Here is a 27,143-nt window from a genome sequence, read left to right on the forward strand (position 1 = left end):
AACGTTCATAGCAGCACTATCGACAATAGCCAAAGTATGGAAAGAGCCCAAATGTCCACCGATGGATGAATGGATAAAGAAGATGTGGTATATAGATACAATGGAGTATTCCTCAGCGATAACAAAGAATGGAATCTTGCCATTTGTAACTGGATGGAACTGGAGGGTATTATACTAAGTGATATTTGTCAGAGAAAGACAAGTATGATTTCTCTCATATTTGGAATTTAAGAAACAAAATAGATGAACATAGGGGAAGGGAAGGAAAAATAGTATAAAAACCAAGAGGGAGATGAACCCTAAGAGACTCTTAAATACAGAGAACACACTGAGGGTTGCTGGAGGGGGTGGGGGTGGGGGTGGGGGGTGGGGGATGGGGGATGGGCTAAATGGACGGTGGGCATTAAGGAGGGCACTTGTTGGGATGAGCACTGGGTGTTGTATGTAAGTGATGAGTCACTAAATGTTACTCCTGAAATCCTTATAAGATTAAATGTTAACTAATTTGGATGTAAATTTAAAACCATGATTTAAAAAATAATACTAAATATAAAATGAGTAAAATTTCAATTAAAGAGAACCAATAGACCTAGCAGAATATGCCTTTTTGTACTTAAACATCACGAAGATCCCAGGGCATGCGATGCTGATACAGGTCGTGGCAAACCACCAAATGCAGCTGCCCAGAAGACACTCTCTCTCCATCCTTTACAGCCCCTTGCTGTGGAAATCTCGTGTTCTCTAAATAAATTCCAAAAATCTACTTTGCTCAGCCTCCCCTGGGAGAGAACAGAGTGTCCCTGAGGGATCAGGCTTGTGGTTCAGTCTCTGCCAATTGGATGTGCCTGTGTGACGCTTTCTTTCCAGCAGGGGGAAGGCGATGTATGTGGGAGGTGGGGAGTGTCAACGAGGGTCTAAACCAATGTGCCTGATCTCCCGGCATCCCAGTCGGGGCAGAAGCACCAGGTGCGAGGCAGGAACACCGAGGGGTTCCACACACTGATCTCGGGAGGTCAGTGGGGGTCTGTTTCCGCAACCCCGTCAACAGCGCCGATGCCTCGGCAAACCCCTTTCTGCTAAAATGAACGAGAGTGGATTGCGTTGTCTACGGCTAAGATCCTGGACCCGCACAGTATCTCTCAAGACTGACCGTGGTTTCCAGGATATTCTTGGAGAAGGAGTAAATATATGGAGACAGGTGGGGCCCATCTATAATAGGAGCAGTGCGGTTGCAGAAGTAGCAGGAGGGAGGGACGATGTTGCAGGTACACGTGCAGTGAGCTCCCAGAGCCCTGCAGGGGACCTTCCCAGAGGGGGTCCGCCCTGTCCGCCTGGATCCTTGACGCAGGGCATGTGAGTCGTGTCCAGATGCCCTGGAGGGATGCGCCCACGTGTGTGTCCTTGCCTCAGCGGCGCATTTGATGCCGTCTCATTAAGTGAGTGTCTCCCTTCTCCGACGATTATAAGCAGAACAGAGTAGAAGCGTTGCTTCTGAAACCTGCTGTGTGAGTGACTGTCATTTCTGGCCACACGTCTCCGTGCAAACAAGAAAGCCTAGGTGTGTTCTTTTTGTTTTTTAGAAAGTGAGATACATGTCCCAGACTTTGTCGTGGGCAGTTTCTCTCCTGACACAGGAGAACTGTGTAGCCACCTGACCCCCGCACAGGTGGGCAGATGACACCCTGGAGGGAACTCCTGCTTTCAGCCTGACGTCAGACAATTCTGGGAGGCCAGGCCTCTGCAGACACTAGTGCCCAGGGTCCCTGCTTGCAAGGTTGATAGCACCACCTGTCTGCCTCCCACGCCTCTCCCCTGACCCCCCCCCTCCCTTGCAAATAAATCGACTCCACCCATCGCCGCCCCAGGCTGTGCTCTGGTGCAGATTCAGACTAATGCCGTCTCCAGCCCGCAAGTTGGGGGACTGAGCTTGGTAATTGTTACCAAGTACGAAGTCTGCATCCCAGTGAGAATTGGGAGGAAACCCTGTGAACCAATGTGCTTTCATCCACCTTCCTGGTCAACTGTGTTGATTACAGTTCCTTGGAAGCAAAGGAAATTGATTTAAGTTTGGTTTTTTGGTTTTTGTTTTTGTGTTTTTTTTTTAACTACTTTTGAGGTATTGTTGACGTTTACAAAGCTGTGCATAGTTAATGTATGTAGCTCGTTGAGTTTGGACAGGAGTATACATACCTGTGAAACCAGCCTCATGATCAAGGCCACAGACATAGGCATCACCTTACAAAGTTTCCATTATCATCATCATCATCATCATCATCATCATTATTATGTGTGTGTGTGTGTGTGTGTGCGTGTGTTAGAACACTTAACATAAGAACCATCCTCTAAAAAGGAATTTAGTGATGGGGCACCTGGGTGGCTCAATTGTTAAGCATCCAACTTTGGCTCAGGTCATGATTCTCTCAGTTTGTGAGTTCGAGCCCCACTCGAACCGCTCAGAGCCTGGAGCCTGCTTCGGATTCTGTGTCTCCCTCTCTCTCTGCCCTTCCCTGGCTTGCTCTCTCTCTGTCTCTCAAAAATGAGTAAACATTTAAAAAAATTTTTTAGAAAGGAATTTAGTGAAAGAACATGGGCTCTCCCAAAGAATGGATGGGACAGCCGGAAAGGTGGGATCCAGGACCTTCATGGAAACGCAGACAGCAGGCTGAACGACCAGTTTTCAGGTGCCGCTGACTGCGTAGGAGATCCCAGCATCTCGGCTCCTGCCCGCTCCCCTTGAGTGGAGTTCTGTCCCAGGGGGACAGGCCCCACCGCGTGTAGAGGATGCCAGCCTACTCTGGGCCGGGGGCGGGGAGGATTGCTGTGACTCTCCTTCCGAAGGAAAAGGGATGATTTTCCCAGAGGAAAATGGGTGCACGGTTACGGACAAGAGGTTGGCAGGCAAAACCAGAAGCTTCCGTCCGCGGGACTCGTAATAAAAGATGTTATAAGGAACTCGGCCGCGGTATTGCACTCAAGCCCTGTTTGGGGGAGAGCTTGTACCCTTTCTTAAGGTCCTCGTTGGCGGCCCAGGTAGGAAATGCTTCCCTCGTGCACGTCCACGCTGAGGCAGGCGTAGTGTGCCCGCTGACTGTGTTTCCCCCTGCTGGAAATGCCCGTCTCCCAGGTGTCTCTCTCAGGGAGTAAGATGCTGTGACACACTCAGCGTGTGCAGGGGAGGGACGTGGCTGGCGGCCGCCAGTGGTGTTACGGGATGTCTGCCCTTGTCTGCCCTCCTCCGGCGGGCTGCTTGAAGCTTACCCGCGATGCTTTGGTTGAGGTTGAAGCGGTGAGACCGCCAACGCCACGCTTCTTTGTATTTCTTCCAACCCTACGCCTCCAGTGCGACATATGTGGATGGTCTCAGAACCACATATTAAAATGGCGCATGATCTCCAAAGGGGCCACGGTGACGGTGAAGACGAAAAAAGTGTTTCCTCCCCCCTCATTAGGAACAATAGGCAGTTCGACTTGCTGGTTTCAGCCCAAGACGTGGGAAAAGGGAGGGCCTGTTTCTGGCAGGCGGTATGTGATGGGACTGTGGCCCGTCTGTGAGCCACAGAACACGCACACAGGTGTGAATGAGCAAGATCTCAGAATTTGCCGCGCCGTGCGTTTGGAGGGGGCGTCCGTGATTAGCGTTCTGATCCATCTCGCTGGCGTCCGCTTCCTTCTCTTTGGCTCGGCCATCGTACCGGTTTCCTGGGGCCGCCGAAACACGGCACCACAAACGTGGTGGCCGGAAAACAGCAGACATCTGTCCACACGCCGTTCTGAGGTCACAGCCCAAAATCGAGATGGCGGCAGGACCACGCTCCCTCGCAAGGCTCTGGGGGAGAATACTTCCTTATCTCCTCCAGCCTCGGTGGCTGCTGGCTTCCTTGATGTCCCCCGCCTGCAGCCCCACAGAACCATCTGTCTGTGTCTTCTGGTCTCATAAGGACACCAGCCATTAGATGAGGGTCCACCCCCATCCAGGACGACCTCATTTGAACTTAACTGATTATATCCGCAAAGCTCCGTCTTCCCGCATGAGGTCGTATTCTGAGGTTCTGAGCGGACGCGGATGCTGGGGGGACGCTGTCCACTCTGGCCCAGCCACCACTCACACCTGCGTGTTTATGAGACAGTCAGAGACAGGGTGGGCGAGGCACCGGCCACTGTTGTGAGCTCTCCAGCATTACTAACTCACCAAACCCGGGGCAGACGCAGGAGGGGGGCACTGCTGTGTCCTCAGTCCATAGTCAAAGCTTATGAGGCACCGAGAGTTAGGTGAGTCACCCGAGGTCACCCAGGGGGCCTCGTCCGAGGCGGGATTTGCCCCCAACGCTCCGACAACAGATTCCCTGCCCTCGACCCCCAACATGATGCATTTTAGCCTCACGCCCTCGCCTTTGGGGTGCACGACCCAGCCCCAACTCCAGTATCCTCTGTGCTGACAGCAGGAAGAATGGGGAAACACAAATCAACCTTCAGAATCTGCTTTTTTTTTTTTTTCCAACGAACTTTTTTGGAAGCCTCACCAACTGACTTCCGTTTATATCTCACGGACCAGAACTGTGTCACAAAGTAAGGGCAGCCCCCCCCCAAAAAAAGCGGTAATTTTAGCTGGGCATCTTACAGCCTCAGACAAAATGGGGGGTTTTCGAGGAGGGCAGAAAGGAGGGTGGACACCAAGTGGGCAACCCCCCGGTCAACCTCGCGGTGCATTCTAGAAGGGCCCCCGTGCCATATTTATCTCTCCATCATTTCCTCCCCTCTGTTTTTCAAATGGATGTTGGAGGGTGAAGGTGAACCCGTGACTGTGTTCACAGAGCAGAAAATCAGGCTGCCAGAGGCGTGAGGAAGTTTAAGAGAAACAAACACTCTAATTCCGGGCCCAATCCATCAGACCTTGGTATGAGACGCTATATTCCTCGGTTTTACCGCAGCGGATCCTGCCCCGTGCCCCAGCTCCGTACCCCACGCAGGCAGAGCGCTCTGGACAGCACCCGTCCAGAGCGTTCTCTGAAACCACGGAGGGCTGCCTCCTCTGCTCGTGCAGCAGGCTCGACCTGCCGGGCACGGTCGGCCCCCGGAGCACCTCTCAGGAGGTGCCGTATAAATAACCCAGCTCCCTCGCCCCACCATGGAATTATTTTTAAGTGTGTATTTTAGGTAATTTCCCTGCAAGGGAATGTCTGAAATATCTGACACGCATGGTGTGTTTTGCATCACAGCCCCGTCCCGCGGGATCAAGCTCCAGCTGTCCACCGTGGCAGCTGGCGTGGCCCACGCGCCTTCCCGGCTCTCTCTTCCCTGCTCCCCTACTGACACTTCCCGAACCCCCCAAATAAACCGCCCTTGAATCCTTGTGCCAGAGTCGGTTTCTAGAGGGGATCCGGGCAGAGATGTGAGTCATCGCTTCTCCAGCAAAATCCGGACAGGGATTGCTTCCTTACGAGAGATAAAGAGTCGAATCCCCAGAAACGTTATCTGTGGCCTCTCTTACGAGGTTGCCCCTTTTTTCTCAAGGCACCGTCACCTTCTCCCGCCATTTTTGCCTCCTCCTGGCCTCTGGAGAGCCCGACGCTCTGTGGTCAGATACCCAGTGAGTCACTGCTGGCCTGCACAGCGTCCAGGTAGCAGAGGGAGCATGGAGCCACCAGTGAGGACGGACACGAGCTTTCTCAAGAGGTTCCTTCCTTGATTTCCCAGCTCTGAAGGCCTGGGGTGAAGAGAGCCCATGACCGTAAGGCAGCTGAGCTCTCTAGGGATTTATGGCATCTAATCATCCGGGCACTTGCGGGTCGAATGTGCAGGGCACGTCCACCACCTCTTGCCTGGAGACTTTTACGAGCTGTGCACCTGTCATTCGCCTCCCGGGGACGGCAGAGCTGCGCCGGAGAGAGCGCTCTTGACCTCGAAAACCTGGACGTGCACAGAGAAGGCAGGGAGGACCTGAAAGTTGCCTCACGAATCCCCACGAGATCCTGCAGGCAGAGTGGCATGCCCATTCGGAGGCCAGGGGAGCACCCCAGACATCTGGGCTTACAGATGGTCGCCAGCTAATTCCCGCCGCCGTTCCTTCCCGTGCTGGCGTCCGTGTGCACACGCCGAAGGCCTCTCGGGTTTTACTGGTGGACAGAGATGCTCGTAACCCTTCCTGCACGGAGGTGCAAAATCGCTCTCCTCTTCCCTGAAACTCATGTCAGCGGTCATGATGCCCCGCTCCCCACCCCGGTCTGCTCCTTCCCTTGGGATGAGCCAGTTTGGGCCAGAGAGTTAAGGAGCATTTTCCCGTATTTTTCCAAAGTGTGAACGGTCCTCTTGGATCTCTACCCGTTTAGTAGGAGCGTGCACGCGGGCCTCTCTCCCCAGATGCAGCAGAAAGTAGCACCATAGCCTCACTCCCCCCCACCCTCCTTCATTCTTTTACGGTGTTTGTGCCCAAGATGAAATCACATCAGGCTGGGAACTCAGAGGAGGGAACAAAACCAAACCCAAGTGCATAATCAACGGGCCTTTGGAGGCTCCTGTGTATGGAGACAGTATCAGGCATGGTCTTTGAGATTCAGGAACATTCCAAACTGGAGGTCTCTCAGAATTAAATAAAGAAAAAAATACATATGCAGATGTATATATATGCGTGTGTGTGTGTGTGTGTGTATATGTAGTGTTGCATCCAAATCTAAACCAAAGGAGCTAATTATAAGATGAACCTCGTCCTGTAAGGAAAAAAGATCTTACGTAAGAAATAAAGTTAACATAAGGAAAACAGTTATGCAATGCGAAGATGATACATTTCTATTCCTTCTTCTGGCACGCTCCTAAAACGGGCGTTTGTGATTTCACATGAAAATCAAATTAGCTAGAACCTGCCCGAGCCTGGCTCTGAGAGACAGAGATGTACCTCCCAGCAGCCCCCCAGGCGCTTTGCTGTTCCTCTACCAAGGGTGGGCCAGACAAGGTCGGACCTACAGAGGAAACTCCGCATTCGCGCCGATACGACGCCTCTCGGGGACGCCGTCGCGTGTGGTCAATGACACTGTGGGCTGGAACTCGGGAAGCGTGCTGTACAGAGGCTGCGGGTTACACGGGGACTTTGATCGCCATGTGATTGGAGGAGACGGTCCCCGCAGAGGGAAATGAGACCCACTTCTGGTTCTTGGAGCTCAGTTTTCCCCATCTGAGAAATGGGCTCATGTGGCCTCCCAGAGCCCTGTAGGAGTATCTGAAGAGGGCACAGGTGCACTGGGCACAGGTGTGGAGCACGGCCGCTGCTCAGGTCAGGGTTCGTGCGCAGGACTGAGAACAGGGAGGGGGTTGTGGATTGCAGTCCTCCTGTTGAAGTCCTCAGCCATACGTTCTGCAGACGTGCACCGCTCGCCATAGCTTAGCACTGCGCCGGGCACTGGGGGGGAGGGGGGCGCAGAAGGCACATCCAGCCCCGTGGACCTGGTGGCCTAGAAGAGGGATGACCGACTGAATGACTCCCAAGTGAGACAGCAGCAGTGACAGGTGCCACAGAGGAGATTCTGTGCCTGTGTTTCCCAGGCTCCGGGGAGCTCGGAAAGCAAATAACAAGGGCAGGCGGGGACATCCCGCGGGACAGCCCTTGAGCTGAGCTGAAAAACGTGGTTATCAGGCAGAAGGCATGTTTGGGTGAGTGTGTGCGTGTGTGTGTTTTGCACACAAGTGTCACATCGGTGGGGCTGAGTGTGTCCTTGGAGCCACAAGGGCACTACAAATGTGCACAGGGGCCAGGACCCAAGAAGAGCCCGGAAAAGGGACAGGAGGTGAGAGACAGGCAGAGCGGAAGGGTCAGAGAGTGAGGGTCTCAGCGTCCGCGTGCCCCCACACACTGTAGGAAGCAGGTGACCTCAGCCCCGTTTACGGCGCTTCGCGCCCCTGGCCGATAGCTCACTGCTCAAGGCAGACGCGTGTTGTGTGAGTTCAGACCTGCTCGAATAGCTCTCGCGGGGACTCAGCTGCCGGACTCCCTGGCTTCAGATCCCAGCTCACTGTTTCCTAGCTGTGTGACCTCGGGCCAGTGACACAACCCCTCTGTGCCATCTACCAAACGGAGAGAATACGAATGCCTGTTGGTCTCATCTGAAAATTCAGATGAACGGCTCCTGGCACTTGGTGACGTTCGTCAGATGCGCCCCTGCCCCTCCGCACGTGGCATCCCTCCCCATCACACTCTCCCGGTGGACGTCCGGGTGACGGGAGACCGTCGGCTCCGGGCGGCGCTGGCGCTGGGGCGTTTGCAGGGGTGGTGGGGAGGCGGTCCGCCCAGCGGGAGGTGTGTGACGGGCAGGTGTGTTTGTTGTTCCAGGAGGCGGAGATCCTGAACACGGCCATCCTCACGGGGAAGACGGTGGCCGTCCCGGTGAAGGTGGTCTCGGTGGAGGAAGACGGCACGGTGACGGATGTGCTCACGTCTGTGGAGTGCAGGTCGTCCGACGAGGATGTCATCAAGGCAAGTCGACACCTCCCTGTCCTCCCCGGGACTCCGCTGCCATGGCGGTGTCTGTGACCATCGGCCCCTCCCGGCCCGTCCTGGCTGCCGCACCGCTGGGGTCCGGAGACCCTCCCCTGCACAGTAGTAGAACAGGGTACAAACCCACGCTGGAGGCTGAGCCTGGTCTGCAAAGCTCCTGACCTTCAGCGTTTGCCAGGTGCTTCAGGCCTCTTCCTGCCCCCTGGGGAGGCCGTGGCGGTGGGGGGGAGGGGTGGTGCGGGGGCTGGGAAGGAGGGCCAGACCCAGGCTGGCCTGGGTGCGGCCGTGCTCCGGGATGACTTCACGGCAAGGTCAGTGGGGGTGTTCCGTGTGCCCTCTGGGAGGGCAGTGCTGTCGGGTTCCCTCCCTGCGCCGCTCTGTCCCGTCACTTACAACCCTGGGCGCGTAGGACGTGCTCAGCAAATGTGTGTTGAATGAATGAGCGAACCGTGCGGTCGGTAACCAGCTAGAAGGGAAAACGTGTCACTGAATCGTGGAAACACTTCCCAGACACTGAGGGCGGTTCTGCACGCGGTCGGCCAGACGAAACAAGATATGGCAGCACATCGCGGGCAGTGGGGGCGGTGGGAAGGAGGGCGGTGAGGACGCGTCCGTGCACAGAGAGGGCTGCGGGCTCCCGTGAAGGACATCCGTGTGTGTTCTCACTAGCTCTCACTTGCCCGTCTTCCCATAACAGTAACGTGCTCTCCAGAAAGTTCCTCTATGTCTTTGCACTTAATCCGTGTAACACACGGTGCCGTCCCCAGGCCAGCTTCTGGTGCCAGAGTGACCCAGCGTGGCCATAAAGCCTTGCGTCCCTCTGGACCCCGTCACTGGCTCAGGGAGAGACAGGGTCCCAATCCCAGCCGACGAGGGCAGCCTGGAGACGCGGGCTGCAACTCCTGTGAGAGATTTCCCCTCCCGACAAGATCTCCTGCAGCCACCTTCTCGAGGAAGGGACCTGCCGGGGACACGTCCAACAACAGAGAAGGCAGAGGCACTCTGCGGGGAAGCCAGGTCCTGTGAGGGCGCCCGAGAGCCCGAGTCCCGTCAGACCAGCCAGGCTTGCCCGGAACATTCCCGAACTGGGATCCCTTTTGTGCACAGCGGTCTGAGTTAGGCTTGGGATCCGACCCGAGTGATCCCGGGGCCCATGCAGTCACCCCCAGAAACCCGGGGTCTCAAGGGCATCTCAAGCCGCACGGCTGGAGGCACAGCTTAGGAGCCAGCAGACTTCGGCGGTCACGTCCGTCGTGAGTCCTGGGGTCTGGAAATGACGGGAAATCCCACCCACAACGACTCCAGTTTAGAAAAAAAGATCAGAAAGTGTTGCTGGCTGATGTCATTGGGAAGTCCAGAGTCAGGGATAGTTTGGGGGGTTTTATTCAGATAAAATAAAACCTCTCAGAAGGTATCATGAGAACATTCCCACCCCTCCCTTCCTCTCTGTGTCTGTCTCTCTTTCTCTCTGTTTCTCTGTATCTCTCTGTATCTCTGTGTCTCTGTCTCTGTCTCTTTCTCTTTTCTGTCTCTCTCTCTGTCTCTCTGTCTCTGTTTCTCTGACTGTCTCTGTTTCTGTGTCTCTCTGTCTCTGTATCTCTTTCTCTGTTTCTCTGTATCTCTCTGTCTCTATATCTGTCACTCTCTGTATCTCCTTTTCTGTCTTTGTCTCTTTCTCTGTATCTCTCTCTCTCTGTCTCTCTCTGTGTGTCTGTCTCTCTCTGTGTGTCTGTCTGTCTCTCTGTTTCTCTATATCTCTGTGTCTCTGTCTCTGTCTCTTTCTCTTTCCTGTCTCTCTCTGTCTCTCTGTCTCTGTTTCTCTCTGTGTGTCTCTCTTTCTCTCTGTTTCTCTGTATCTGTGTCTATATCTGTCACTCTCTGTATCTCTGTATCTCCTTTTCTGTCTTTGTCTCTTTCTCTGTATCTCTCTGTCTCTCTCTGTGTGTCTGTCTCTCTCTCTGTGTCTGTCTCTCTTTCTCTCTGTTTCTCTGTATCTCTGTGTCTCTGTCTCTGTCTCTTTCTCTTTCCTGTCTCTGTCTGTCTCTCTGTCTCTGTTTCTCTCTGTGTGTCTCTCTTTCTCTCTGTTTCTCTGTATCTCTCTTTCTCTATATCTGTCACTCTCTGTATCTCTGTATCTCCTTTTCTCTGTCTTTGTCTCTTTCTCTGAATCTGTCTCTGTCTCTTTCTGTCTCTCTCTGTGTGTCTGTCTCTCTCACTCTCTGTCTCCCTCTGTCTCCCTGTCTCTGTCTCTCTCTCTGTCTCTCTCTCTGTCTCTCTGTCTTTCTTTCTCTGCATCTGTCTCTGCCTCTGTCTCTCTGTCTCTTTCTGTCTCTCTCTCTGTCTCTGTCTCTCTCAACCCCCACCTGGAGACAGAGCTCCGTCCTGTATGGCTTTGCTCCCAGAGGCCACCCTGTGGGAGGAGACAGGCGCCTCTTCGTGGCTCGAATCCCAGGCAGACCTTCTGGGCCCGTCCTGGCACCTGCTTTCTTGGGACCCACCCAGGTGGTCCTCCTTATCCTTGAGCCCGGCCTGCAGCTCCGACCCCCCGACTGTCCGAAGCCTGATCACCCCGAGGTACATGATCCGCGGAGGAGAGGCGGGGAAGGGAGGCCCCAGGACAGCTCTGTGTGCTGTTGGCACAGAAGGGGAACGGGCTTTGTAGATGCGTCCACCCTGCCACTGCCTGGGACTGGGCTTTGGGGGTGAGGGGATTTTAGGAATCCCCAAAGTGGTGCCATGGGCAGCTGGTCTATCACAGGCTGTGGGGAAAAAAAAGACGGATTTGCTGGAGTATCACCAAGACGTGGGCTGAGTTGTTCTTCTCCACCGTGGTTCTGGGCGTTCGCGAGCAGCTCCAAAGTGGACTGGCCGGTCCCTTGTGGGGACGGGGGACTCAGCCCCTCCGTCACAGCTGGACTCGCCACCTTGCAGTACTTTCCCAGCTCAGGGTCCACCCTTGTGTGTCCAGCAGAGACATGCCCGTTGGGAACAGGGCGTGACCCGGCCCGGCCCGTTCTCCCAGGGTTGGTCCCCGCAGAAGACGGCTACTGACCTCTGTCAGGGGAAGCGAGGGGCCAGACGCTGAGCAAGCTGCGTGGACGAGCTGGAGGCCGGGAGAGTGGCCGGAGGGGCGGGGGCCCTCCACCCGGCTGTCGGGCCCCCCGGCACAGCGCTGGGTGTGCACCTGCTGCTTGGCTCCTCCTGGCGGGGGCTGTGGGCCCCAACAGAGGGAGCCACGGCTGGTACACAGCCCTGCAGGGCACTGCGGGGCTCGGTCACCGGGTAGCGCAGGGAGCCGCGAGCAGGAAGGCCCGCGTTAGTCCCGTCTTTACCCTCCGGCTGCGGTTCTGCTCTGCAGGGCAGCTCGGTTGTCTCTCGCCAAGACCGCAGCCAGATGGCCTCGTAAGTATCCCTTGAAGGAACAGGCAGCAGCAGGGATTAAAGCTCCTCACGGTCTCTGCCGTCCCGCTGGAGACCGCTCCTGGGTCCCCTGCAGGGAGGAGCCGTCAGAAAGCAGCCGACCTCTAACCCCGCCCCCCGCCAGGCTCGAGCGCGATCCTGTCCTGCCCTGGTGGGGGGGACGCACTGGTGTCCGTGACCTGGCCCCTCTTAGGCTCCTGGGCCCAGCGGGGTCTCGGAGCAGGTGGACCCCCCAGGACACCCCTCCGCCAGTCCACTTGTAGACGAGGCGTCTCCCACGTCGGGATGGAGTCTGTAGCTGCAGAGTGAGGTGAAGCCACCCGCGGGAGCCGGGGATGCACACGAAGCGGGGCAGGAGAAGAATGATGGAAGACAGCCCGGAGGCGGTGGGCAGGGACTTGGGGGTCGTCTGGTGCTGTTGCTTCTCTCATCTCTTTCGACACCAGATAATCGTGTTCCTTGCCTGAAACTGACTTCCTTCCTGGTGTCAGCTTTTCGTGATTCCTTGATTGCAATTCGATGTTTGGGTTTACAGGAAGCATTTCCCTTCCCCATGCACAGGCCGGTCTCCTAGATGCCAACTGTTTTCCTCCGTGTCTATCAGTTTCTGATATACAACGCGCTTGGGGCGCCCTTGGCTTCCGCCTCGGGTCACGTGTAGGCAGCCCGTGGTGCGCCAGTAATAACAGAAATAGCGTTTGAGTGTGTGTTGCTCAGTCCTTACACAGCAGCCCAGCGTTCACCCCTTGGATGCTCACAACAAGGCCGTGAAAGAAGTGTTATCTGTTTCTGCGTAAGGGAACCCAGAGGAGGGTTTGTAAAACGGTGGCAGGATACACAGAGCATAGAATGTGCCATCTTAACGATTTCTAGGCGTGCGGATGGGTGGTGTTAGGAGGCTCCCGGTGGCCGTCTCCGGACACGCCGCTCTGAGCACGCAGAATTTTGACACGTCTTCAGAAACCAAGATTCGTGGGGCCCGTTGCCATGGTACCCAAGACCCGTTCCCTTCCTGCCTCTATCACTCATCCGTCAGGACAGGGTTTGGCGGACGATTCCCGCCATGGAAGCCAGCCGGGAATGCCCATTCGTGTATTATTTCCGTGGCTGCTCTTGCGCTGCCGTGGCCGAGTTGAGTGGCAGTGAGGGAGCAGTAGGGCCGGAGGGCTGCAGGGCCTGGTGCCCCCTGCAGGGCCTGGTGCCTCCGCTTCCTACAGAGAGGCTTGCGGATCTCTGCTCAGGGGCTCCACGCAGGCCTCTCCTCCGCGGGCGATTGCTCTCCGGGCGCCCTGAGACCCTGCGCTCCTGGCCAGAAATAACTCCTCCATGGATGGTTACCGTCCTTCCGGCAAAATGCCATGCTGTGGGATTGAGCGTGAACACCTCCCTGCGATGCTTTGTTAAAGCAAATATACTCCTGGGAGACGCTGTATGTATCAGTTTCCAGACATTTCTGTCAGAATGGACTTGCTTGGGTCACTTTCCTCCGTGATAGGAAAAATCAGGACAAGCCGAGATTCTGCCTTCTGGGGAGAGGGGGCAAGATGCGTCCGCGGTGGGGATCAGCCTGGCCCCACACCCCGGGTTAGCCTAGGACAGCGCCAGCCCCGTGGCAGACATCACCAGTAGAATTCAGCACGTGTTTCTGTTGTGCTGAGACATTGGGCCGGAACCCCCTCACAACGCTGCCAGCGTGGGCATAAGAGACAACACCCCTTTGTCCTCCCAGACCTAGAAGGAAACCACATACCGCGACCCCCACTTACGTAGAATTTACGTGAGGGGTCCCGGAGTGCGGAGACCAGGGATCACAAACCCAGCAGACTACGAGATCCAGGAGATAACACACGTGTGAACAGTAGGGAGGGGTGGGGCCTGCGGCAGACTGGGGGGCGCAGCTGTGACTGTGTCCTACCTGACTCGCCATGCGGAAAGAGCGCGCGGGGCTCTTGAGGGCGCAGGCTCTTGAGCCAGGTTGCCTGGATTTAAATCCTGGCCCCGATACTTCTAGGTGAGAACCAGCGTTAGATACGTAGTCTCTCTCTGTTCCTCGGTTTCTTCCTCGGGAAGTGAGTGTGATGACGTTCCCGTGGCACGCCTGCTTCTGCACCCCCTTCTCAGACTTACTGTTCTTCGTGGAACATACCCCCATTGTCTTACTGTATCTTCCCTTGTCCGTTTGTTCGCTCTCTGCCTCTCCGAGGAGAGGGGCTTGCAGGCTGGGTCATCGCTGGTCCCCCAGTGCCTGGAGCATCTCGTGGGCCCTCTGCCAGGAGCTGCGGAAAGGAAGGCCCTTAGCTAGGAAGTTGTACCGCGAACGTGGGCAGAGAGCATCATCTCTCTGGGCTGCCACACAGAGGATGCTGATGTCAGAGACAAACTTCTCTCCAGTAGGAAAAATTCAGTACGTGGGAGATGCCTGTTTACTGACTGTGCAGTGGGATCTCCCTGGACCTTCGTATAAAAAAGCAAAAACATCCCAAACACAGTGGATGGCCCACCCTCTGGGCCCCAGGAGGGAGTATGGATAGGGATAGTGAGTTGATGGATGGTATTTAGAACCGTATGAAAACAGCTCTGTTGGTCCAGTTCAGAAGGAGTAAAGTATGTTTAGAAGGCTGTAGAGAGAGAACATTCTGGATGGAAAGGCCAGGAGCAGGGGTGAGGTAAGCAAGACAGGGATCGGCCTGATTACTACTCCATACTTCCCGTTTCCTATGTGAAATGTATCGTTAATTGGGATTCTCTGAAGCTTCAATGGGAACAGGAGGCCATGGGCCAAGTGTCCCTTTTGCAGACACCGTGTAGGTGATTAGATTCAGCAGGAAGACCGTGCACGGTTACTTCCAAGGTTTTAAGGATTAAAATGGCAAAAGTCAGACTTTAGAAGTCAAACAAAGCATTCGTGGCCAAAAGGGTTTCAATTTAAAAGATTTGCAAGAGTAATTTTCACTGCAGGTGACTGACCTTTCTTTAGGTAAGACGTGACCGTCCTGGGCTTGGACCACTCTTATCCTGAGTTGTCTGTGTGTGGGCACCTCTGATGGGTTTGCAGAAATCCTACACTGGGGACCCATCGAGCGCATTTCTGGGTTCCCGGAGTAAACCACAGGCCTGGCACGTGGCAGTTCCTGAGTAATTATTTGCTGAATGAATGACGGGAGAATAAACCTAGATTTGTATTTCAGCATTGAGAAACATCCAGTGAGCTATAAAGTATCACAGCCTCCTTTACCGTTCTGGGATAGTTCTGGCTAAATGGACATCGTTAACACACATACGTTGTGTTTAATGGGCTCCTTTAGTAAATTTGGGTTTTGGATGTATTGTTCGCCGAATGCTCGGGAGCTGTCAGCTGGAGGCGGCAGAGGCCCACCTGGATGGACCCAGACTCTCGCTCTGATGACTACAGCTTTGTAATATAGTTTAAAGTCTGAAATTGTGAGTTTTGTTTTTCTTTTTGGGTATGAACCGCGGGTTACCTGATGGGCACCACCTGGTGGCAGCAGCTGGAATTGCAGGTGTAGTACCTTCCAGGATTCTAACGTTCCTGTAAGGGTGAACCTGGCTAATTCCCCTCCATTTCTGTGATGGAAGTCATTTATCCGACTCGCTCTGTGACTACAAACACACTGTTCTATGAAGAAGGAAAACATACTGACAACAGGTGCATTAGGGCATGAGATGCAGGTTGTGACTCATTTTAAATCCTCACTCAGTTGGGGCGCCTGGGTGGCGCAGTCGGTTGAGCGTCCGACTTCAGCCAGGTCACGATCTCGCGGTCCGTGAGTTCGAGCCCTGCGTCGGGCTCTGGGCTGATGGCTCGGAGCCTGGAGACTGTTTCCAATTCTGTGTCTCCCTCTCTCTCTGCCCCTCCCCCGTTCATGCTCTGTCTCTCTCTCTGTCCCAAAAAAAAAAAAAAAAAAAAAAAAGTTGAAAAAAAAAAAAATCCTCACTCAGCACCCAGACAGTTAAGCAGTGTGTAGTATATACAGAATGTGCATGGTTGGCACAAAGCCGTTGTATTATGTTTTTTTTAAAACCCAGCCTTAGAATGGTAGTGGTTTGTTTTTTGTTTTGTTATCTTGCCTGACGATTTAGGAGTCAAACCTTCACTGGTGCTAAAACGAGGCGTGCAGAGGCCCGCTTGAACATCACATTTTTTAAAATGTATTTTTGAGAGAGAGAGAGAGAGAGAGAGGGAAAGCAGGGGAGGGGCAGAGAGAGAGGAGGACAGAGGATCCAAAGTGGGTTCTGCACTGACAGCACGGAGCCCAGCTCAGAGTTGGAACCCCTGAACGGTGAGATCATGACCTAAGCCAGAGTCGGTTGCTCATCCGACTGAGCCACTCGGGCTTCCCTTGAACATCACATTTTGAATGTATCTGAGCTGACAATACACCTGCTGTGTTGCAAACCTGAATGGACAGCAGAGACTCTCATTAATGAACTAATTATCTAATAGGTAATTAGTACCAACCCAGTAGCACACCCTTGTCAGCTGCTTCTACAGAGTTAAATTAAGAGAAAGGAAAAGGTGGCAAAAAATGTACATGTAGAAACCAAAATTAGAGACTGTACTTGTCCAAAGGGATTTTTTTTACTATTATTTTCTTTCAGAGTCTTGTGTTCCTGTCTCCCAAGAGCTTGACATTGAGTCTTGAGTTTAATTTTAGGGTGAGTCACAGAAAGCTTCTGCTGTCTTTCCCCGAGGGAAAGGTCTTTAATCCAAGAAGTGAGAGAAAGAACATACCAGGAGGTACAATGTGTGTTTGTGACCAAAAGGAACACCCGAGTTCGAGGCAGTTCTACACTGGTAAAACCAGATTTCTCACGTTGGAGGCGGTGGGCTCAGTCCGTGAGAGAGTCAGCCTGGTCCCTAGTCCCAAATGTGGACCCTCAGGCCTCTGAGTAACATTTCTTGGGACAAAAAGCCACCACGATGGCGGGTCCAGGGGTCTATTCCAGAGAGGCCTCTCCGGCAGGCTTAGACACAAGTCATGTTGTGGCAGGACACAGGGGAGGCCCAGCCCGGGCTAATATTTGGCCACCTCTCTACATGGAAATACTCTTTTTCCAAAACACATGAAGATTTTAGAGACCCAAAGTTCAGAAGATACTATGGAGGCTCCCATATAGAGTTCAAAATTAAAACCATATTAAAATGTTTATAAACAGTCTAACAAAGAGTCTTAAGTATAAACATAAGTTATTCAACAAATATTTACTGAATCTCTGATGGCATACAGGACACGGTTCCAGGTGCTGTAGACTGAGCCACGGACAAAACAAAATTCCTGCCCTCGTGACAAGGAAAATAGGAAATCCTATCTATACAAGTATAGGAGATATATATATAGTATCCTATGTCATATTTTTTCATAAATATGTGAATAACTTTTTTATAGAAAAGGAAAATAGGTATTTTCATATATATATAAGATACATATACCGAAATATATATATAGCTTCAAATGTAGACAGAATATATCCCATATATATCATTTCATGTATATGTAGCGTCCTCCACAGAGGAAGAAAACAGGATGTATATACAGGGGAGGGAGAATCTATCCTGTTTACATGTTAGTCATCTGCACATTAATATATACCGCATATATAAGCTATCTACAGTCTATATAGAGTTTCGTACGTGTAGTTTCCTTTACAGAGGAGGAAAAATATTTTTACTTTTCTGTATATCCTATACATGCATACTTTTTCACATATGTATTTTATTATCATGTATCTCCTGTATAATAGTTTCACATATATTCTCCTATATAAAACAGAATATATAAAACCTTCTTATAGAACCTTATATATAAGAATATATATACATATGCTTCTATTTTCCTCCTCTGTGCCTTACATTTTATATGAAAGTTTCACATATATTCTCCTATATATAATAGAATATATAACCTTCTTACACAATTTTAAATAGAATAAAATATATATTATAATTATATGTTTGAATATAATTATAATACATATATTCTAATACATAATATTAGAATATATATGCTTCTCTTTTCCTTCTCTGTGCCTTACATTTTATATGAAAGTTTTACATATATATTCTCCTATGTGTAGTAGAATATATAAAGTCTTCCTATACAATCTTAAACAGAAAAATACATTATAATTACATATAATTACAATATGTAATATAACATATAATTATAATTATACATATATGTGTATTCGTCTGCCTTCCTCCTCTGTGCCTTCCCAGCAAGGTGTGTGTGTGTGTGTGTGTGTGCACATACATGTGTATATTCATATAAGAGTGTAGTTGCCTCACTGAGAAGGGGACCTTGGGCCCAGGCCCAGAGGAGGAGGGAACGAGTCCCCAGGGAGGGTGGGCAGGAAGGAAGAGTGTTTGGGGGAGGAGGAACAGCAGGGAGAGGGCTCTCGGGTGGGAGCTGCGTGGTATGTCTGGGAGCCAGAAGGGCAGCAGGGGGGGCAGAGGGTGGGAGGCACCGTGTGGGGCAGGCACATGCGATACACATGAGGGGGCAGCCAGAGAGGCAGGACCATGCCTTCTGCGGTGCCCGGGGCTGGGGCGGTGAGGCCAGGAGGTGGTGGCAGGCCCGGCTGCTGCTGTGTGGACCCCCTTGCGATCTGTGTTGGTTTTGCACGGCTGCTGTGGAAAGTACCACGAGCGTATTGGCCCGAAACAGTACGCGTCTATCATGCTGCGGTTTGTAGGTTCGAAGACCAGCATGGGTCTCAGCGGACTAACATCAAGGGGTCTGTAGGGCGGCGTCCTTTCGGGGCGGTTCCAGGGCAGAATCTGTTTCCGTCACTTTTCCCCCTTCGAAGGCTATGGGTCAAAGGGCACAAATGTCCAGTGACAAGATGGATAGGTTCTGGGAATCTGATGTTCAGCACGGGGGCCCGAGTTCGCAGTCCTGCCTTACGCACTGGGACTGGGAAGCCGCCAAGAGAGCAGAGCCTACATTTTCTCACCGCCGTGAAGGAGGTGCTAACCTTGTCGCGGGGACCGTTTCACAAAAGATACATGGGTCAAATCACCGTGTTGTACAATTACACGGTATTCTATGTCAATTATATCTCATTAAAGCTGGGGTAAAAAGCCAGAGAAAAAAATGTTTCATATTGAAGCCAAGGTCATTGCAGTGTTCTCTCTCCGTGAAAGCAAAACGTGTGAAACCACGCGGGATGATGAGAGCAGTAATAACAAAATAATAAAGTATAATCAAATTAGTTAAATAAAATAATGAAATATGTCTAATACTTACAAAGATAAAAGAATAGATCAATTTTTAATCTGTCATCAGATTTAATTCATCATCGATTTTTACATTGATTTCGTAGTACGGCAGCGTGAGAGAGAGGGAGGGCGGGAGGGAGAGAGGACACTCCTGTAACTGAGCAGCACCATTGTCCCTCAGGAGCACGATCCTGGGCTCGTAAATTGCGCTTTGGGCAAATGACTTTCTTTAAAGGTGTTTTGTTACTTTGCAGGATCCTTACGGAAGGGGTGTCTGAAGGCACAAGGCAGAGGCTTGTTACTTAAAATGCCAAAGACGCTGAAAGTTTTTTTTAACTTTTATTTATTATTGAGATACAGAGACAGAGTGTGAGTGGGGGAGGGACAGAGAGAGAGGGAGATACAGAATCTGAAGCCAGGATCCGAGCTGCCAGCACAGAGCCGGACGCAGGGCTTGAACTCAAAGACCATAAGATCGTGACCTGAGTCAAAGTCAGAGGCCTAACCAACTGAGCCACCCAGGCACCCCAGAAAGTTTTTAAATCCTGTGAAGTTTTAAATGCCTTTGAAAAAGTGCGGTGAAAACCACCCACGTCCCCGGGCCCGTGGCCCCTTCCTCCGTGTCCAAAGCCTGCAGTGTGGCTCTTCCCACTGCTGTGTTGCCGAGGTCGCGCGTCTGAGAATTCCCCTTCTCTCCCCGCCGCCCCTCCCTCTGACCGCACTGGGTCCACCGCGCAGCCCGGGACATCTGTGCATCTCAGGGTCAGCTGCGGAGCAAGCGTGGCTCCATCCACGACCTTACTTTCCTGATGTGTTCACAGGTGCCAGCATCCGTGTGCTGATGTCTTTGGGGACACGTCGTCCCGGGCCACCTCGCCAACATCTCCGCTGACGGGATGTGTTCTTCTGATGTTTAGGTGGTGGCACGGTACACACAGCCCTCTCTCTTGATTTGTAGGTGACAGGATAGGAGACGGACTGCCCGTGGCCACACACAGCCTCCCTCCACGTGTTTTCTTGATCCTTGTGGATGGCCGGGCTGTTGGTCAGCCCCTGGTCCCTGCAATGCTTCCCTTTTGCCGGGCCTCGCGAGGGCCCCACGGGGGCCGTGTCCAGGTCCCGGGTGTGTCCCCCTTGCCCAGAGCTGGTCTCGGGCCCTTGTGCAGAGTTCCAGCATCATCTCCCCTTTGAGCTTTCGTTCTTGAGGCCCGAGCGGGGACTGTTTTCCTTACTGGCCAGCAGGTGCAGACGTGAAAGTTTCCGCATCAGGCCGTCTGTTTGTTCTCGCTTCTCTCATCTCCAAGCAGCCCGGGGCCCTTTGTTGTCCGGGGGCTCCCCAACTTTGGGATGGCAGGTCCCAAGCCGCTGGCTTTGTGACGGGTGATGGCTTCGACACATCCAGACGCTTGGGTGCCTCATCGGGGCGTCCTTCCCCTGGCTTCCGTCGGGCGGTAACCTCTCAGGGGCTTTTCTCCTTCCTCGTGGGGAACCGAGGGCCGCAGATGGTTCTCTGTCAGGAGCACTGGCTTCTCCCAGTTGGGACAGCCCCTGGGGGCCTGGAGGCCCAGCCCTTGGCTGACCAGCGAGGGGCGGACAGTGTTGGCTGTCTTGCAGCCGAGCAACGCTGTGCGTCCTTCGGGAGAGTGGGTGGTCTCAGCACTTAGAACGGTGTGTGCCGTGAGCCAGGATCCAGCTTGGTACTTAAACCCACCCTGTCTCGTGTGGGATACGACATTTACCTGTTTTCCAGGGTTTCTGGTTTCAAAGTTCTGGAGGAGCTCATAGAGGCTGAAACTTCTCTCTGTCTCTGTCCCTCTCTTTATCTCTGTCTCTCTCTCTGTCTCTTTGTCTGTCTCTCTCTTTCTCTGTCTCCATCTCAGTCTGCCTCTCTGCCTCCCTCTCTCTGTCTGGTTAGCACCCCAGGTACGTTCTCCATAGACCCAGAGGTAGCTCAGCACTGGGAACAGACACGTCATCACAGTGCAAGGTGATGGGTGTCACGGGAGGTACTTCAGCTCACCGAGGAGGGACTTGCCTCTGGTAAGGGGAGTGTGGGAAGGCTTCCTGAAGGAGGTGGCGTCAGAGTTGTGGATTGAAGGGGCTGCAGGAGAGACTGGGTGAGTCTTCCCAGGCAGAGGGAACCCAAGGGAGAATGCTAGAACCGAGGGCCGCCGTGTGCTGTAGGGTCTGAAGCGTGGCCGTTGAAGGGGTAGGAGGTGACGCCGGCCTGGGGTTGCGAGATGCCCGTAGGTGACAGCTGATCAACATCTCTGGTCATTGCTGACCGTCTTCTGGGAGCAGAGTCGCCCCCGTTTGGGGAGCAGAGACATGTCCGTGGGTGGGGGCTCATGAACCCCACGTGCTGGAGCCCCCGTGTGTAGCTGTCCTCTGTTGCCACAGTGACACTACCTAGCAAAAATCATACGAAGTAACGATTTTAAAGTCCGCACTGGTTTCCCTGAGAAGCCTGTGGTCCGCTGGGCGGTGATGCTGGCCTCAGCTGAGCCCGGCTGGTTCGTGCACCCGGGGCCCGCTGGAGGGCCGCAGGGCTGGCCGAGCCGGGACGGACGTCAGCTGGGGCTGGCGGTCGGAGATGCCCCGGCCGCACGAATCACATCCCCCAGCAGGCCACCTGGGCCGTGGCGGGGTCTAAGAGAAGGGGGAACACGCACAAGGTCTCTTGCAGCCTGGTCTCAGAGCCGCTCAGCTCTACTGGCCAGCACGTCTCGATGCCCCAGTTCACGCGGTAGGAAACAGACGCTAGCTCCTGACGGGGGAAGCTCGAAGTCACGAGAGCGTGGATGTAGTCCGTCCATTCTCCACGCTGAGACTCTCGGGGTCCCGTCTGCCCGCTTGGAGTGGCACAAGCAGTGTGTGTTGTAGGGACGTCCCTCTGGCTGCAGCACAGGGACTGGAAGGCAGAAGGGGCCACGTGTCGGGCAAGGCAAGACATGAAGAGTGATAACCTAAAATCGTGGCAGGGGTTGCAGAGGGAAAGTGGATGTAGTCCACAGCGAGGGATTAAATGGGTACGTACCGCCAGCGAGAAGGGGCAGGTGATATAGCCGAGTCCACGGATGGTGCCCAGGCTCCCGGCTCGGTCAGATTTGGGGACAGTCACGAATACCGAACTTGGAAAGAAGCAGGTTCGTGGGGGGCAGGAGGATAAAGGGAGTTGGAACAGCACAGACATGCCATTCACAGCTTCAGATGCTGAGGGATCCTGTGATGGGAGCAGCCAATGGGCCATTTCCGAGTGGAATCTAATTTAGTATCTTCCTCCCACTAGGTCACTTTTTAGAATCAAATGAGACATTATTCGCGAGTAGAGGCGCACAGCTGTCCTGTCCTAGACAAACCACATGTGTGGTCACCCCAGATATGGGCCAAGCAGGAACTGCCTCATGGAGCAAGAATGGACCTCATATTTAGGGGGACCTCACATTCAGGGGGAGATTTCTAAGCACAGCCAAAACCTGAGCGGCGAACATCGATGTGTTTCTGTGGGTCAGAGACCCCAAAGCAGCGTCTTACTGAATGACAACCTACGATTTAATTGTTTCCAGAGGAAAAAATCACCCCCAAGGTGAGACCTAGAAAGGACACGGTCCTGATTTCTGAAGGCCCCCAGGGCTCGCTCACCGAGCTGCGTGGTGTTAAGGAAGCCGCGTGTCCTGGATGCTTTCACGTCGTATTTGCTCAGGCGTAATTCACCACGTTTGTCAAGACGGCGACAAGAACATCCTCTGTATTAGGAGGATTATACTCTGATGTCTATTAGAGGGACATATGTCTGACTCAGTCAACTGTGCTTTTCCTGCATGTTCTTTCTTGGGAACAGACTCAGTTGAAAAAGCAGTTAGGGTAAAGAAGAGGTAAAGAAGCGTCTCGATAAAGAATAATGTGGGTCGGAGGTGGGTGGATATACACCAGCAGTAAAGGTCGTGCGCAATGCTCAGAAAATCCCGCTTTGACCTAGGACTTCATTAAGTGGGCAGATGTCCCCTGCCGAGCCCGCTGCCGGAAGTGGGCTTACCCTTCATCGGTGAGCACAGGTGAGCCTCGTCACTGAAGCGCGCACTCGCTCTGTCTCACGCTGGCGGGGAGACGACTGTGCGGGAGAAGAAACACGTCACGTTCCATCGCTTCCGAGGGGCAGAGAGGGGCGAACAGCAGCCTGTCACTTCTAACTGTGTCCCTGTGACAGCACACACCACGCTCGCTTTGCACAGCCGGGTCTCTTACTATTTTAAAAATTCAGTGGCTCTGGTTTAGTGATGGTGATGGAGGTTTACTACCTGAGCTGATTTTTAAGTAACTTTTAAGTAGCACTGTTCCAGACTTTCACTGCGCACACCCACCCCCGGCGGCCCTCCCTCAGCACCACTGCTTCCCCGACACCCTTGTCCAAATCCCCCTGCCTCGTTTTACCTCCAAGACCATAAGCCTCCTTAGTGCCCCACCACCTGCCCTCCTCCCACCGCACTGGTTAGAGGGAGGCTCGCTGTTGTAACGAGTGAGACTTTAACACGCTCAGGATCCATTTCTCTTTGTACAACAGCCAACATCACCTGCCCTGCCCCACCCCCCACCCCGAGACGATTCGGGGACCCAGGCTCCTGCCATCTTGGGGCTACTCTATTGCCCAGCTCTCCGGGATGGAGAGCCGTCTGGAGAATCATGCACGAGGCTGGTTGGATGTGTTCCATTCGCTACAGCTCAGTCACACCGTCCTGCCTACCGAAAATCACGGACTCTCTAGGTGGACAAGTTGGTTGAGGATTTACCTGACAGGGAGGCTAGCCGTGCACCCGGGAAGAAGTGAAGTAAAGAGGCACTCTCGGGCTGGAGGGCCCGGAAACCCAGAGGAGCAGCTGATTATTTACATTAGATGGACAGTAGTTGTTCAGTACGTAGCGTGCGACGAGTGCGTGATTTACCTCATATTTTGTAATACGTAAAAATACCGTATCAAAATGGATTAAATACTTAGGTTTAATTCAGTGAATTCTGAGCATTCATGAGATGTTAGTACTGTGCCAAATCAAATCTGAAAAAAGATGAGATTGTCCTATTTATAGTGAATTTACAGCGGCCGTTCTGGTTTAGCGAACGGCGGTAGGTACGCTAACTCGTCGTGGTCATTCCGGCCCCGGGACCGTTCTGAGCCCTTACATGCAACAGCGCCCGTCGGCTTCATAACGCCCCCTGAAGGTGGGGCCCGTGCTGTGGATGAGGGGTCGGAAGAACGGCCCACATTACACCCAGGCGGTCTGGCTCCAGCCTGTGCCAGGACCTGTCACAAATAAACACACTGCTTGAGACGCCGAGAGACAGAACCCAGGAGAGCCAGGCAGTGGGTCCCAGTGGCAATGCAGATGGCTCGGGGGGGGATGGTCATGTGGCGGGGAGGGGCAGCCCGGCCACGCACCCCTTCCCAGGGAAGGAACAGTGACCCCGGAAGAGTGCAGGTCAGAGTCCCTGCCCCAGGAGAGGCGCGGAAGGAGGCAGAGTCGAGCCAGAGGCAGGGTGGGCTTGGAGGCTCCTCTCACAGGCAAAGAGAACCACCAGCCCCAGCGACCAGAGCAGGCCTGGAGGAGCAGGATGAGAGTCGGCCCTGCCCCAGGGAATCTTTGGATCACCTAAATTTTAAATATGCATTCTCAGGGTGCTGGGTGACTCAGCCGGTTAAGCGTCCAGCTTCGGCTCAGGTCATGATCTCACGGTCCGTGGGTTCGAGCCCCGCGTTGGGCTCTGTGCTGACAGCTCAGAGCCTGGAGCCTACTTCGGATTCTGTCTCCCTCTGCCTCTGCCCCTCCCTCTATTGCGCTCTGTCTCTATCAAAAATAAATAAACATTGGGGTACCTGGGTGGCTCGGTCGGTTGAGCAACCGACTTTGGCTCAAGTCATGATCTCACGGTTTATGAGTTCGAGCCCCGCATCGGGCTCTGTGCTGACAGCTCAGAGCCTGAAGCCTGCTCCTGATCCTGTGTCTCCCTCTCTCTGGCCCTGCCCTGTCCGCACTCTCTCTCTCTCACACACAAAAATAAACATTAAGAAAAGTAGAAAAATACCTTCAGAAAAATAAATAAATATGCACATAAAACCCCTGTGGGGGCCAACGTTCGCTTGCACCCACTCCCCCGATGGACATGCTAGAGGCTCCTGAAGGAAAGGCCTGGCATTGTTCAGGTCACAAACCTCCCTGAGCTCTGTTGTCAATGGCAGTCGGGAGCTCAGCGCCCTATTCCGACTCCTCTGCAGAACCCTTGACAGCTCTGAGGAGTTCTTGTTGTGGCAGTTCAATTTAGAGGTTTTCTGTGGGGTTGTCACAGTAAGATCACTTCATCAAAACCAGACACACTTCCAGGGCCTCTGGATTGTTTCAGGAGCTGTATATGCAGTGTATTTCAGAACACAGTGGCTTACACTCAGTGATGTGGAGAGATAGATAGATGATAGATAGATAGATAGATAGATAGATAGATAGATAGATAGAGTGGATGGATGGATGGATGGATGGATGGATGGATGGATATATACATGCATACATGGATGGATGGATAGATAGATAGATAGATAGATAGATAGATAGATAGAGTGGATGGATGGATGGATGGATGGATGGATGGATATATACATGCATACATGGATGGATGGATAGATAGGTAGATAGATAGATAGGATGGATGGATGTATACATGGATGGATAGATAGATAGATAGATAGATAGATAGATAGATAGATATCAGGATGGATGGATGTATACATGGATGGATAGATAGATAGATAGATAGATAGATAGATAGATATCAGGATGGACGGATAGATACATACATACGCAGATAAAATGGATAGATGGAGGATGGATGGATGGATGGATGGATGGATATATACATGCATACATGCATGGATGGATGGATAGATAGATAGACAAGATGGATGGATGGATGGATGGATGGATGGATGGATGGATGGATGGATGGTTGGATGGATGGGTAGATAGATATGACTTACAGATAGCGATGGAAAGATAGATATGATTGATAGATAGTATGGGTATATAGACAGATAGGTAGGGTGGATGGATGGTTATAAAAATATAGATAAGCTTTAAGCATTCTTAAAGGAAATCTTAAGTCAACCAATTTTGAGAAGGAAATGTGGAATGTTGGACATACTAAATGACCAATTGTTGTTATATTTGGAAACACCTGGGAAAAACATTGACTTTCTGGGTGGACAGATTAATTGAGGATTTGCCATGTGATAACTTGTTTTCATTTGTTTTGTTTCCAAAAGTTCTTTTGACTTGAAAATGTGATTTTTTTCTGCATCGCCACACTTTTAGTTTATTTCAGATAACAAATCTTCTTTTCTTTGAAACCTTGGAAATGCTTTTTCAAACATGACGGTCGCTCGTGCCCGACCCCCGGCTTCTCCTCTGGCCCGCTTCTGTGGGGTGGTGTAAATGAGCCCCTGGATCTTCCTCCCTGAAGGCAGAACTAGGAATTTTAACCTTTAAGGTCAGCTCCAAGTTCAAGTGGGAGGCTATTCTGTAATTTGAGAAAATGAATGGGTTCAGTTCAGGTTGTACCAGGCTCACATTAATTGGTTTTAGACTTGAGAGTCAGTGAAATAATTTGCACCTTTGTTCCGTGTGGTCTGTGTAGCAAATCAGATCCCTCTCCTCGCGTGCGGGGAGCTCAGCCTTGGGTCCGCCCCCGTCGCCTGGAGTACAAGCACATGCTGCCACCCCCATCTTCTCGCAAACACCCATCCTGTGAGTGAGGATCCCCGGCTTCCGGTGAGTGAGAGAGCCCGTATGGCGACATGCCTCATTAGGACCTCCTTAAGCCTTTGTTTCAGTGAAGGAATCCATTGACTTTAGAACCCGACTCACAAGGCATTCCGACGTGTGATTCCCCTTGTACGTATTCGCAGCACTTTTCCTTTATCCCGTTCATTCCCCGTTTCCCAAGAATCGAATCTCTCCAGTT

General features: G+C 52.7%; 1 protein-coding gene across 3 annotated transcripts in view; it reads left to right on the top strand.

The window, feature by feature from the left end:
* The window catches only part of TMEM132D (transmembrane protein 132D), a 557,920-nt gene that overhangs the window by 465,393 nt on the left and 65,384 nt on the right, over window positions 1–27,143 (top strand). Inside the window, exon 5 of one of the 3 annotated variants that reach the window (XM_019433787.2) lies at window positions 8,318–8,461. The exons of the other annotated variants lie outside the window; for them this stretch is intronic. Within the exon in view, the coding sequence (XP_019289332.2) occupies window positions 8,318–8,461 (144 nt within the window). The remainder of the gene's footprint in view (window positions 1–8,317; window positions 8,462–27,143) is intronic. 3 annotated transcript variants of the gene reach the window in all.

Source organism: Panthera pardus, unplaced genomic scaffold, assembly GCF_024362965.1.
Source record: "Panthera pardus isolate Hobbes unplaced genomic scaffold, ASM2436296v1 HiC_scaffold_14, whole genome shotgun sequence".
Classification (NCBI taxonomy): domain Eukaryota; kingdom Metazoa; phylum Chordata; class Mammalia; order Carnivora; family Felidae; genus Panthera; species Panthera pardus.